This window comes from Pelmatolapia mariae, linkage group LG4, assembly GCF_036321145.2.
Source record: "Pelmatolapia mariae isolate MD_Pm_ZW linkage group LG4, Pm_UMD_F_2, whole genome shotgun sequence".
Lineage (NCBI taxonomy): Eukaryota > Metazoa > Chordata > Actinopteri > Cichliformes > Cichlidae > Pelmatolapia > Pelmatolapia mariae.
Genome location: NC_086230.1, coordinates 15,724,201 through 15,739,534, shown reverse-complemented (window position 1 = coordinate 15,739,534; position 15,334 = coordinate 15,724,201). Strand labels below are relative to the sequence as shown.

Below are 15,334 nucleotides of genomic sequence, written 5' to 3'. Positions count from 1 at the left end.
AGAGCCAGCTCTTTCGGCTCCGAACCGGCTCTTCAGGTTGTTTTGTTGCTTTAATTAATTTATTATTAACAATAATATAAAATTCTACACAAAAAGAATTACTAATGTAAAAAAAATTTTGTTTTATTTACATATTTTTTATATATAAATATATGCGGTGGCCCCTAGAGACAGAGCACGTACAAACTCCAAAAAGCACGTACAAATTCCAAAGCACGTACAAACTCCAAAACACATTTCTAGCGTTAACTGAACTTCCAAAACAGAGCTACCTAGATCACTTAAATTACACAATTCAAAGCATATGTGTATGGTTTGTGTATTTATACACAAGCACTCATATATATCCAAATAATTTAAAAAAAATGTTCATTTACCTGTTACTACCACACACCAAATCCAGTCGTTGGTACTTGCTGGCTTGTGTAGCCACTAGGTAACAAAAACTCAACACTGTGCCTAGCATTCTAGAGAACTTCTGTTGTGTTTTGTACGTGCTTTGGAGTTTTTACGTGCTTCTGAGTTTTTACGTGTTTTGGAGTTTTTACGTGCTTCCGGGTTTGTACGTGCTTCGGAGTTTGTACGTGCTATGGAGTTTTTACGTGCTTCTGAGTTTTTACGTGTTTTGGAGTTTGTACGTGCTTCCGGGTTTGTACGTGCTTCGGAGTTTGTACGTGCTTTGGAGTTTTTATGTGCTTCTGAGTTTTTACGTGTTTTGGAGTTTGTACGTGCTTCCGGGTTTGTACGTGCTTCGGAGTTTGTACGTGCTATGGAGTTTTTACGTGTTTTGGAGTTTGTACGTGCTTCCGGGTTTGTACATGCTTTGTCTCTAGGGGCCACCGTAAATATACTTTTATTTATTCACTCCACATAAAATGTAATAAATAAATCATATAATAAAAAAAAAACAACTATTCACAGTTCAACTATTAACTATTTAAATTTTCAGCTTTTTCCTTTTAAACATATTTAAAGTGAAACAACACAAAACACTGCAAACCACAACACAATTAAATTAAAACAATTAAAATATGAAAACAAAAAGAACATGCATATTCTCTGTCATATGGGCCTGCATGAATAAACTTTCTGAATCCTTTATCATCTGCAAGTGAAAATAGTTGTGGATGATTACTATACCTTTCTAATGTGACTTTGTTGTCCCTGGCTCTCTTTCTCTCTCTCTCCCTCCCGCTCTGTTCCTGTGCTACTGCCTGTGTAACTACCGCCCCTCCCCTCTTCTTCCCAGCGCAAAGGACAAGGCTCGCATGCGGAGTGAAGTGGAAAAAAAGTGCGAGAGAGAGGGTGAGAGAACGAAAAAAAAAACCCCATGGCTCGCGATAAGGAGCCGGCTCGCATCGTTCACGTAAAAGACCCGGCTCTAAGAGCCATTTCGTTCGCGACCGACACATCACTAGAATCTTCAGTTTTCAGACTGTTCATCTGCAGATACAGCTGCTGCTTGTTGTTGTCTCTGGAACAAAACCGGCTATGGACTGAGAATAGTAAGTGCTCCCACCATCATATCTAATAATGGCAACCCATTGGTGAAATGCTGTAATAATTTGTTGATGTCGTTTATACATGTTTAGATAGTGACATACTTATCAGTAATCTCTACTGTAAGTGATAATGACACTGTATGCTGTATTGATTTTTAAAGAGTATATATCATATATTTATAAAGAGTATTATTCTTTTTTAATGTGTTGGAATTTGTGTTTATATTGTCTTTAATGGGCATGCCAAACTCTCCCTGTTTTGATGATGAGGCTAGTGTGAGTTTAATGGTACCTTCTGTAAACTGGTCGACATATCTGGTTTAATTTGTTCACTGACTTTTGCTAACTTAACAATACTACAAAATTGTTGCTGTACATTCGGACCCTAAATTCAAACAAGGTGACACTGGGCAAGAGATATTGTAGATGTAGGGAAAAAAGCCCTGAGTTTACCAAATATTCCCTGGTGTTGGGAATTAGAGGAAGTAGTTTTTGTATGGCATTTCTATTGCTTTCTCTCACTGTGTCTCTCGGGCACAGTAATAAACTGCTGTGTCCTCAGTCTTCAAACTGTTCATCTGTAGATAAAGTTTACTGCTGGAATCATCTCTGGAGATGGTGAACCTACCCTGGACTGACTGGGAATAATGTGTAGCATAACTATAAGTTGAAGTGCTTATAAAAGCAATCCACTCCGGTCCTTTTCCAGGAGCCTGTCTGACCCAAACCATCTCATAGCTGCTGAATGTGAATCCAGATGCTGTGCAGGTCAATCTGTGAGATTCTCCAGGTCTTTTAACCACTGGTTCAGATTGTGTCAGAGTCTGACCATCAACACCTGGTAAGATATTTTTAAAAAAATCACCTGAATTAAATTGTGTCACAAACAGAAACAATGCATATCAACATTGAGATCAGTGAAAATCTTCACCTGCCCAGCAGAGAGCTAAAAGCAGCAGTCCTGTCCTGTAGTCCAACATGTTGTTTTTTGTTCTCTACCATCCTCTGTGCTCATTTAAAAAGAGAGACAGTGCCTAAGTTTTGCATAGACTCCTCCTAACAGGAAACACTGACAATGAACTCACTTTGCTTTTGCTTATTGAGAAATAAAAATTGTTACAGTCTTACAAAATTTTTAACTTTTTATTTGATTTTGCTTTAGGTGGGTCATATTCGTGGAATAACCACACTGGCATGTTGCTTTTAAATGCAAACAGCAATTTAATTTATGTGTTTTAGGGTTGGTGGACAATGTTGATCTGTTTCACTGTTTTTCAAAGTTTAATTAAAGCAAGAGGAACTAAACATAAAGACACTTCTTCCGTGGGATTTATCAAAATAATAAAAATAAGTGGAGTAGGATTTTGTACAACTGCTCAACCAGCACTGTGGCTTTGTCTGAATGTGAATCCAGAGCCTGTACAGGTCAGTCTGTGGGAGTCTTCAGGCCTTTTAACCACTGGTTCAGATTCTGTCAGAGTCTGACCATCAACACTTGTCGAAAGAAAACAATAGTTACATGTTGTAAATTGTTTATTCTTGAATGACGAATTTGATTCAACATCGGTGAAAGGTCTCACCTGCCCACAATGTTGAGAAGGTCATTTTTAAAATGTATTCCACTACAAATTACAGAATACATGCCCCAAAATGTATTTTGTAACATATTCCGTTAAGTTACTCAATGAGAGTAACCTATTCTGAATACTTTGGATTACTTAATATATTGTCATGCATTGTACAACTATCTGAGTGTACTATTGCTGTGTGTTTTATTACTAATACTGAAGGGTACTTGCATACCAATACCAACTAGGTTTTTAAATCTTAATGAGTAACAATAGGGTGGACATTAGGTAAGGCTGCACTTTTTTTGCAGTGATCTCTTATCGAAAACCATTTCTGTATCAGTAATAAGCTTTCTTTTTGTACACTTTCAAAACTGCACATGATTATTTGCAGCTAGCAGGTTGTTAATGCAGCCTCCAGTAGCCTTTAGTAATAAATTGCATAGCAATAGTACATTGAAGATACTGAAGTGGCACATAACCCAGGTAGTGGCCACAACTAAAACAAGGTAGGTGCAGTAGGCTAACGTTAGTTTTTAAAAAAGAACTTACTTGCAGCTGACAGCAGGACATTAACAGGACGCTTACATTAGAGCAGGGGTCTCAAACTGTGGGCCACTACTGTCACTGTCATCTCATTGGAGGGTAACTTTAGTGTTCAAGTAGTACAAAAAAAGACCAAACAAACAAGAAAACACCCACAAATATTTACTAAATGTAGTATTTTGTTTGTTTGTTTGTTTTTAATTTGTTTTAAATATTGCATAACAAGACAAATCTACAAACGTGAACGCAATTTTTTCTCACTCTTAACTGAAGCTTTTCATTGAACTACTAAATAAACAAATTGCTGCTCTCTTTTGGCCAGACACATGACAGCACTTCTGCTATCATTTTGTTCATATTTAACAAAATAAAAATGCAGACATAAGTATACACATTAGTTTTTGACTGCTAGTGAAAAATGTTTTCTTTTTGTTTGCACTCTCTTGTTACCTCGGCCAGGTCCACGGCTCCAAACCGTAGTAAAGGGACCTCTAGCTAATACTTCAGGTTCCATGTCGGGCTAGTAGCCGAAAACTAGCTTTACTGTCTGGGTCAATTTTGCTAGCAAGAGGCAGAGAGAGGCATTGAAAGGCTGCTCCTACTTCGGAGGAAAACACGAACACAGCTGAGTCTTAATAGCTTACCTACAACTGGGCTCGTCAGGCACTCTTTTGGGCTGCAGTGGTTATTGTTATATTTACATGCTTCCATCTCCCGTTTCTGGTCGATGACAACTCGTACTTTTTGACTCTCCTGTTTCTCCCTCCCTCGCTCACACTCACACACATAATGAGAGGGGCAGTCCCACACATTCTCCCTGCAGCACGGACTACACTGCCCATGAGGCTACATTCTTTAGGGCTATGCCTGTAACGCTTTGCTCATATTGCCTTCATATTAAATAATTTTTTGAATAATTTTAAAAAAATATTTCTTCACATCATTATGCGGGCCGCAAGTAGAGGTGACATGGGCCGTGAGATTGAGACCCAGGCAATAGAGCCTCTTAATGTGTGTGTGTTTTTTTTATGTTTCCACCGGTGTGGAATTACCAAAAATAGAGAGGCCATAGCCTAACATATGAAACAGGAAAAGACCGCCGTGTAATCCATTTATTTCAACAAAATAACTGTATTCTGATTATCACCTTTTTAAACAGTAACTGTAACGGAATACAGTTACTCATATTTTGCATTTTAAATACGTACCGCATGTATTCGGTGCGTATGTATTGCGCATGTATTCCATTACTTCCCAACACTGCCTGTCCATAAAGCGATCAAAAGAAGCATTCCTGTTTTTATGGCCATTATGTTAAACTGTGTGAGCAATTGTCTCTGTCAACCTCTCTGCAGCTAAAGTAAGTTTAAGACATTCAGGTTTTGCATTGACTCCTCCTCACAGGTTTTTAGGAAGTACCTACTTCAACCACTGAATACAGTACAATTAATGATGCACGAATTACATGTTCTTGTTTCTTGTTGGCTATACCAACAGGATTGGCATTTATGTGTTATTTTTCCCTCCATTTAAGCTCAGATTGGTTTGATTTTTGATTAAATTATATAAAAAGAAAAAAAACTTTATTTGATAATTGTATACAATGAATCATTTATACATAAATACATTTTATATTTTAATGGCTAAATGGACTGTGTTCATTTACCAATGAACTGATCCTGAAACAATTTGTGGCTTATTATGAATAATTGAATAATGCTCAGGATGACGTTATAATGGGGGGTCAAAGGGTCACAGAGATGAGAGTCTAAAAGGCATAAAGACAGAATACATAGAGACTGCAACTGCAGGAAATGAAGGCACATTGACATGCATAAGGGAGTGAAGAAAATAGGTGGACCACAACCATAACAACAGGATTGAGCTTAACTGGGTGGGAAAACTGAAGTGAAGAATCTATGGAAATACTGAACTGTCTTTAAGTGAATCTTTGTAGTGTGTTGCAGATCCAGTATGTGCCATTCCAATCCACTCAGTTCTTTCCCTGTAGGCTGTCTGATCCAGGCTGTGTAGTAGCTGCCCACAGAATAAGAGACCTGACAGGTGATGGTGAGATGCTGACCTGGCTGCTCAATCACAGAGGGTGGCTGTGTCAGCTGTTCACACTTCATACCTGTTAAAAAAGAAAATGTTTTGTGACAAATTACAGTTTGTTACAAAACAAATACTGCTGAATGTTAAAGAGACTCACATGAAATGGCTAAGAGCAGTAACAGAGCTACAGAAAACATGTTTTTTGATAAACGTGTCATGACGTGAACTCCATGCCACAGTCTGAAGCTTTTATAATAACAGAAGAAGTCAATGAGTTTGTATATGAATGAATAAAGCATTCATTAGGATCTAAATAAAGCCTGATGAAAAAACTGCGTCTTTTGGACAATATGAAAACATGTTTGGGAAATGTACATATGAGATTCTAATTTCATAACTCACTCAGATGTAGGACATAAATTAAAAAAAAAGAGGACTTATGTTTACTGTTTTTATTGTGTATTTAAGTTTAAGTCCAAGGATTAAAGGGGGAAAAGCACTATGAGTATTATTTCTGTTAATGTTATACTAGACTGCTCTTACACACACACACAGACATACACTCAGATACTTGCTGTACTCTACCTAAGTGCTTCAGAAATAGAATAAAATTGGTAAAATGGTGTAAATTCTTTAGTTTGCTGTAAACAGTATAAACGATAGCCTGAAAGAAACATTTAAAAGAGACTCCAGTCCCATTTTCTTCAGAGTCACTGTATCCAGTCCAGTCACTGTGGTTCTCGAGCATGGTACCAAACAGAATATTAATTTTTCAAACTGTTTCTCTGCAGATACATCTGCTGTTTGCTGTTGTCTCTGGAGATGTAAAAAAAAGCCTGGAGCCAACTGAGAATAGTATGTGTTAGTAACCTTTCAGTTAAATGACAAGTCCAATTAATTCCTAGAAAAGGACCAGACTAGATTGCCACTCATTGGCAACTGATGAATGTAAATCCAGAACCTGTACATGTTAATCTTTCAGATTCTGCAGTAGTGCTGGGCGATATGACGATATATATCGTGTGGACGATAGAAAAGTGTCTATCGTGCCATTTGTCTTCTATCGTTTCTATCGTTTCTAATCCGAATTTTACAAATTATTACATAAAATATATCATTAACCCTTTACAACCGGTCAGAGCAGGCACACTCCGTTTTCCCTAACTATTTTTAAATCCCTGTAGAACTGTAACCACGTAAGGTAGTGCAATAATGTTTTGTTTTTTTTGCATATGAAACCGTAGGGGTTGTACTTACAGCTTATTCCATTAGCTTGCCCTAGGTCACGGTTTCCTTCCACATATAGCTTTGCAAAAATTGCATAAAAAGCACTTCCAGCAACAAAAACATAATATTCCAGAAACAGGCTTTGCCGATCCGATCAGCTGTTCATAACACTTCCTAGTTGGAATATAAGTCAGCGCAACTATCGCATGTCCGCCATTACCTGTCCGAAACCGGAAGTGACGTCACTTTCGCGGAAAATGTAGTTTTTTAAGCTTCAAAGTCTATGTTGGTGTTTTTAAAAGTCATGTTTGACTTTATGCTCTTCTGTATCGTTTCTGGGATGCTTAGAAGTCAAATTACACTGTTGGAAATAGTTTATTTTGATGCACATGCTGTTTTTTTGCAAATTTGCATTTATTTATTTTCATTTATATATAAAAATTTGTGTATCTCAAAAATAAAACTATGAAGACACTCAAAATAAATAAATGTAAAGATAAGCTCTGGCGGACTTGGTTCTATGGTAGGTCTTAAAGGGTTAAATAGCCTGTGCAAATATATTAGTGTTGTCTTCTCACTATACATACTCTGAACTTTATGCAAGAGAAAATAAAGTATAAAAAAATGATATTTTTCGCAAAGAAACTGTCTTGTGGTTTTGCAACATGGTGCTGCTTTACATGCACCCGGATTTGCGACATACTTTACAGTAACTCAAAACAAAGACTGCACCCTCTCCACTCGCTGTTTACAGACTGCATACTTTCCAGATCACCACAGGTCAGGTGGTATATCGTGATATATATCGTTATCATGATATAAAATAATTCATATCGTGATAAATATTTTTTCCATATCGCCCAGCACTATTCTGCAGGCACTAAACACTGGTTCTATCAGGGTCTGACCATCAACACCTGTCAAAAACTGAAAATAGTTCCTTGCTGTAAGCTGGTACGTTTTTACTATCAAATTCAAATCAGAATCAGTAAAACGCTTTATGTATTATTTCAAGTTTTAGCGCTGACTCCTCACAGAAGAGACAGAATTCAAATAAACTTGGTCAAAGTGTTTACTTACTACACGTAAAGTTGTGATTCACAGATTCTTTTGATTCATTTATCTACTGTTTTTCAAGATTGGAATTCAAACATCATTTCTTTTTTTTTTAAAATAATTTGATGATTTGTTTGCATGTGATACAGACATTATATAGTTTACTATCTACAAGTAATGGTGAATGGACTGTTTTTTATATAGGACTTTTTTAGCACGGTTTTTGTGCAGCTGCTGAAGTGTCTTTATTGGAGTGATAGTGGGTTGGTCGAGCGCTGAAGTAAACAGCAGAATCCCAAAAGGTTGATTCTGTTCATCTGGACATAGTGTTTTCAGTGAGAGAAACGTTTTGTCACTTCTTCAGTCTCAGCTGCAGGTTTCCCCAACCTTATAAACAATACATATGCACAATCACTGAAACCAGCCCACTGATTGAACAATGGTCTGTGAGGTCTGTTCATTGATCATTAATATTCAAATTGGCATGACCATTGATCATCAACCACTGATCAAAGCCAACTGATCAATGGCCATGAGTACTGTCACAGGGCAGCACTTAGCGGCTGGAAACACAGTGAGATGGACTAGGGCAAGTGCAGTGGAACAAAAGTATTTATTGACGACACATCTCTCCTTACAACAATTAAATTATCGCGCTTCTTCACAGCAAAGATCCCCTCTAATGACAACTGGCAGCCTTAAATATGTTCAGCTGTCACCGACTTAACCATTATTCCACTCTTAGGTAAATTCTTAAATCCCAACCTTCCACCACAATATACAATATATCACTTAGAATAAATAAATACATAAATACATTTCACATTTTCATATTAATAAATAGTTCACACTTTAATGTTACACCAAACCCAATATTATAAAAACCCCGAAACCCACGCACAAAAAGATTCACCACACTCTCTTTACCAATGGTCTCTCCCGGAACCTTTAAATGGTGTCTGGACCCCTGGGGAAACATTTGCCCAAACACCTTGAAGAGGACACAGGCAAGAAAGGTGAGTAATCATTATCTTACAAACACTTATTTGCACCACTTTTATTCCTAGATTTCACACACACATTTGCATTAGTTTTCCTTACTGGTAAACCTTAATCACAATCTCAATCACCATTCTTGTTTCCTGACAGACAACCACCACATTCCTTGATGAGGAGCAGCTGTGCAGGATCTGAAACAAGGCTACCAACTGATTTTAAAATTCCCAATAAATATTCAATAAATAATTAAACTTCTTGTGTGCAAATGTTTTACTGTGCAAATCCATGCTTAAAGTGCAATGCTCAATAAAGTGCTTGATAAGGTGCTTTTAATAAAGTGAAAGGTGTGCTCTAAAGTGCTATACAGATAATGTAATATAAATAAATGTAGTAAGGGAGTCCTCTTCCTTACAAGTACCATTAACAGAGAGTTGGGGAATGGCTGCAATCACAGCATTGTAAGATGGTGAAAGATGATCGGCTGAAGCTTTCTGAAAGAAAATAATATTTTTGCCATTTGCTTTATCGCATAACTTTTTGTATTAAATACCAAATATGGGACAAGTGGTGGTGAAAATTTTCTCATTATAATTTATTTATTTGTTATTAAGTAATTATTCATTGTTTAATCATTCTTTGGTGTTTGCTAGAGTAAAGCAGATAATCTCTTCATAGGATCAAACATGTTTGCGTCAACCCTTCTATATTTTAAAAGACACAAATGGATTTTTCTGCCTTCTTAATTATATTTACAGTACACAGCAAAAATGCCAGTGTTGATTTTTCAGTGTTAGTTGAATTCAACAGAGTTCGGAGTCTGATCAACACTTAATCGAGTTAAAATACCACATCGGGAGTGGATTCCTGAAAAGTGTTAGTGTGGATTTTAGTTGTTTCTGCATTTTAACACTATGAGTTTTAAATTAGACCACACCCTCATTTCCTGTGGAGCAGCGCATTTCAGAATCTTCTTCAGTCGCCATCTTTTCTTGCTGCTGCGGTAAGTTTTATTCGGTTAAATATTAAGTTTTAGATTGATATTAGTACAAGTAACACGATAACTAGTAAGAAAATAGCATTTCTATCAAAATGCATGATCTTTAAGTGTCATATTTGAATTTTAACTGTTTTTTTTATTAAGCTGGTCTACTGCTAGCTAGAACTCCACCAAAGTACCACTTACTTTCCTAATATTCATTTAGCATATTCTGGCTGTTGGGAGAATATAACAACTACAACTTGTTAATATATATCTCAGTGTTTATTAAACGCCCTTTATTTAATTTCGAATCAAACTTGCCAAAGCCTTAGGTCAGGCGGGGCCACTTACAATCCACATCACTCCTACATGCAGCCTGTATATTTAGGTGAAGAAACAAAATGCGATTTAGCCCTTGAAGTGATTTTTTTCATTATTCATAAATGATTTAATGTGAAGGCAATATGTGCAGAGTGCTACAGGCCCTTGTAGGCAGTGTAGTCGGTGCTGCAGGGAGAACGTGTGGGACTCCCCCTCCCGTTCTGTGTGGGAGGGAGAAACTTAGGAGTTGCTACCCTCGAGAAACGCTAAATGAAAGCATGTAAATATAATAATAACCACTGCAGCCAAAAAGAGTGGTTGATGAGCCCAGCGGTAAGTAAGCTGTTAAGACTCGACTGTACACTGTGTTTGCTGACAGTAAAGCTAGTTACTGGCTACGAACCCAACGCGGAACCCGTTTATTGCTTTGGGAGCTAATTAACATAACGCTACATTAATCTGCCTTCTCCTGTGCGCTCACCAAAGAATTTAACCATTCCTTTGAAGATGTATATTTTAATAGGCTTGGTTGAGTTATCTGATATGACTTTTTATTATTTTTGCAATATTTACATACATTTTACACACGTCAAGCCCTAACACCTACTTTTCCTCTTTTTGGATTTCTTCTAAGATGTCATCATGTTGCTGAAAGTCAAGTACCAAAGTTCCAAGAAGTACATACGGTTACAGCCAGGTTTCACATACTTGGAGTTCATCAGTGAAGGTGGGTGGCAATCTTGTAAATCTTTATAACAAGCAGGACAAGAAAAAATATTTTTGATATTTTGGCATGAAGCAGACCTTGGAGATAGCCGAAAAATGCACAGTGTGAACTGGCCAGATTGACTGCTTGTGGGACTAACAGTGTTGAGTTAGCACACATAAATTACTCAAATTGGTTTTGCAAACACACAAGTTAGTGACTGAAATGTCACATTGCTAAACTGCTTTTAAATAAAAGCAATGTGGAATTTCACATTAGCTTTGGAGATACAGCCTTTGTTCCATTCGAATTCAATTCTGTTTCAGATATGTTTACGTCACATGTTATCATCTTCCTTTAGTGAAAAACAAGTTTGGACTTCCTGATGTTACTGAACTGCACATTTTTGATGAGACTGACACAGCGGTGGAGGAAGACATCTTTCTTGAACTTATAGAGGCCAATCCTGACATATGCCTGACTGTATGTGACAGTGCAGCAGGAGATGGTAAGGTTTCATTTCATTGTTAAGTCTTGTGTTAAGTCTGAACGAGTGTTCAGGGATTTGCAGCTGCACATTTTTTTACACTATTTGGCTGTGGCAATTTGGATATTAAAATGTATTAAGACAAAACTGAGCATACAATTAGCAAACATTTCAAACTACAATTGATACATTATTGTATTTTACATATTAAGCACACTCTTTTCATGAAAGCATAAAAACAAATTGCTTTACATAATTAAAACTGATGAAAAAACTTTACACATGTTAATTGATCCAAAATACATGAATAAAAGCTATGGTACACATGCACTCAGAAACACTTATACCCTTATCACACTCATTTATACACTCCATCCCCCTTCCTGCAAAAAAGCTATTTTCTTTTTAGTTGAATTTGGAATATAAATAAAAATAAAGAACTTAAATGACTCTGCCATATTGTCATTCTGATTATTTTAAGTTGTATGTAGTTATGTTATATGGTAGTATGATACCCCAGAGTTGCACCCCTCTTCTAGGTCAGTCATCCATTAGTTTTGTCTTTCTTTTTCATGTTTTTAAGCTTGTTTTTTTTTTTTCTATAGCTCATTCAACATCATCGTCCCTCACGGATACCATGTCTCTGTCCTCAAGTGACAGTGATCTTCACAGAGATTTGGGGATCCCCGTTACTGGAAGTAGACTGAGCACTGGGGCCAAGAACAAGCCTACCACAGAAGTTTCAGAGTCAGAGGCTGCAAAAGAGGTACTTTAGATGCATTTTAAAAATGTAATTAGCTAATTATTATTGTAAGTTTAGCTTGTCACAATATAAATATGGTTTCATTTAAACTTATAAAATTTTTGCAAGGTAAGATAAGCACGGTGGCACGGTGGTTAGCACTGCTGCCGCACAGCAAGAAGGTCCTGAGTTCAATTCCACCATCAGGCCGGGTCTTTCTGTGTGGAGTTTGCATGTTCTCCCCGTGTTTGCGTAGGTTCTCTCCGGGTACACCGGCTTCCTCCCTGTGGTGAGGAAGCCGGTGTACCCGGTTAGGTTAATTGAAAAATCCAAATTGCCCGTGGGAGTGAATGTGAGTGCGAATGGATGTCTGTCTGTCCCTGTGTGTTAGCCCTGTGACAGACTGGCGACCTGTCCAGGGTGTACCCCGCCTCTCACCCTATGACAGCTGGGATAGGCTCCAGCCGCAACCCTGGAAAGGATAAGTGGAAGCGAGTGAATTGGATGGAAGATAACTTAATGCATTGCTGATGGGATTTCGGTGTGTGGGAGTGGGGTTGCTCTGTACCCTATTAATGTTAGTTTTTTGTATGAATCTGTAATGGTGGGTTAGATTTATTTAATAACATACATGTGCTAATTGACAATTCTTTTGTTGAAGATGGTAGAAAATGCATTGCGCATAAAACCTGGAGGTGAGGATGTCTTGGAGGAGTACAAGTCTGAGAAATCACTGCAGCATCGCACGCGCAGGCAGCTTGTTAACATACTAGCTAGTCACATGACTGAGATGCATGGGTAAGTGGTTTTGAAGAAACAAAACTAATTCAGATCAAAAGAGGTGATCTAGGACTGCTTTGTTTTCAAGACGTGTAACACTGAATTATGTTTAGGAAACCACATTATTATTAAAGTGGCAGGGTTTATTTTGATTTTTCTGTTTGTATTTGTTTTCTTTGCTGTAAAGGAGGATTCCTTCACGTAAGCAGAAAGAGAAGTATGCCTTGGGAATCATTACACTTTTTCCTTCGCTGAAGGATCCTTTTTCTCCAAAAGGCTATGTAAGTAAAAAAAACAAACTTCATACCTGAAGACAATTTAGCTTTATAGACTGTAACTTTTCAATGTTTGTTTGACATATAATTCATCAGTTAAAAAATTGAAAAACAAAAACTTTTAGTACATTTTTTTCTTAGTTGCTTATCTAAAAATGTAATTGATTATTAAAATCTTTGCTGACAGTAGGAATTTATCATAAAATGCATAACAATTGTTGAAAACATCTATCTATCAAACTACAACCCTATAGATAAAAATGTAATTTTTTAGGTTATAAAATTACAACTGCAATTCTAAGATCACTTAGTGATTTACTTATTTTTCCACATTTTTGAAAATACATTGACAGGAGCACTTCTATGATGGAGAAAAAGGCACAGGATATTTAGCATGGCGCCTCAAAACCATGTCCAGGAGTAGAGATCGGAGGCCAGAGAAGGTAGCCACATCTCCTCAAGCGCAAGGACCAAACCGCAGAAGATCAACAGTGACAGTGCCTCAACAGCTTGATGGAGATGCCTGCAGGGAGGCTGTATCGTTTCTTCTTCACTGTAATGATGAGACAGTCATCTTTGAAAAGATGAAGATGACCTTTCAACATCGGCAGAACCTCGTGCATGATCCACAGAGAACGACAGATGTCCTCAAAACCTTCCCACGATTTTTAGACATCAAGGGACTAGTGAGTGGTGTTTTTATTTTTACTGCTGTTTTTTCTTATCGGGCCAAATGTTGGCAATTTACAATGGCATTTTACTTAAAGTATTTTTATGTATTTATGATTAATAGCTAAACCAAGACTTCCAACTGTTGTTTGGGGCTGAAACCGCATCTAAGCTCCTTGAGAAGTGGGAAATAGCGTTTAAACCCAAGATTATTGATGAGGCCCGACATCTGACTCGATCAGCTGAGGTGCACCAACTTCTGAAAGCTGCTGAGAAACTTGCAACAAATGATGAAACCAGTAAGGCTACTCTCTCTCTTGGTTTGTATTCCAGCCAGCTAAAGCTTTTTTATTTTTGAATTGTAATAGTCCATATGTCTTGTTTTTTCCTTGTCTTTCCCTGCCTAAAGACTGGGACAGTGATATGGCTTCTCTGCTGCTCCTCCTTCATTTGTTGCCACCCACTGCTGGTCGGAAGAGGACAAAAATTAGTCCATGTGATGCTGTGGACAAAATGGTGCACTTTCATAAGGTGAATATACCTCTTCTACTACAATCCAATAACGTTAACCCATTAGCAACAGCATATTTTTAAGTTGACATTACAAATAGACTTTTTATAATGTAAGGCCATGTCCTGTGCAGTTTGGTCTCCTACAGCTTTCTGGGAGCACTGGTAAAAATTGAAGACTTGCTAATTTTTCTGCTGTGCTGCTGTTAGGTGTCCCTTCTGATTTTTAATAGTTTTCCTCTTACAAAAAAGTGAACAATTACATTAATATCTCTCCATCAATTTCTAGACAATATTTCAGATTCTTTAGTCGCTCAAGGGACATACTGGAGTACTTAAGACTAAAATATGACTGTAAATATGTGTCAGTTTCAAGTGTATGTTTCTTTTTCCCAGTCAAACTGCAGCATTGATGAACACCTGCGGAAACGAGAGGGAAAGCAGCCATACATCCTTGCTGTGGGCCGCACCCAAAACAACATCCATCAGTTCTACATTGTCGTGGACAAGCACCTTATCCCCTGCCAAGCCACCAGCTCCTTGGGTGCTTTTGATGAATTGTTTAAATCTCACTACGTTTTCAACCTGTCCTATGATGAGTCCCTGGTCCAGCTCTACACATTTGTGCAAACAGCAATCTACAGCATTGATGCTACAACAACAAGTGGCTCTCCAAGGGTTTGTGAACTTCGGGCAAAGTTCTTCAACTAAGTTAGAAAAATGTTCAAATGTTTCATCTGTCAAGCTGTACATGCCGCTAGCCAGTTACTAATAACTCACTTAAGACTTGACCATAGTTTCTATCCAAGCACCAGGTTTAAGTTGGTTTGTGCACAAGACCGCTGTAGGCGACAGTTTTCAACGTATTCAGGTTTCAAAAAACATTTGGTTGTTCATGAAAAGGAATTTTGT

At 37.5% G+C, this 15,334-nt stretch overlaps 1 protein-coding gene across 1 annotated transcript; it reads left to right on the top strand.

Annotated features, from left to right (window-relative positions):
• Positions 1-10,837: 10,837 nt before the first annotated feature.
• On the top strand, positions 10,838-15,133 carry LOC134626109 (uncharacterized). The gene is made up of 8 exons (XM_063471628.1): positions 10,838-10,980; positions 11,321-11,467; positions 12,052-12,212; positions 12,850-12,986; positions 13,156-13,249; positions 14,037-14,203; positions 14,380-14,443; positions 14,819-15,133. Exons 1-8 carry the CDS (start codon positions 10,896-10,898, stop codon positions 15,131-15,133), a joined length of 1,170 nt encoding a protein of 389 aa, XP_063327698.1. The 5' UTR covers positions 10,838-10,895.
• The last annotated feature ends 201 nt before the right edge of the window (positions 15,134-15,334 follow it).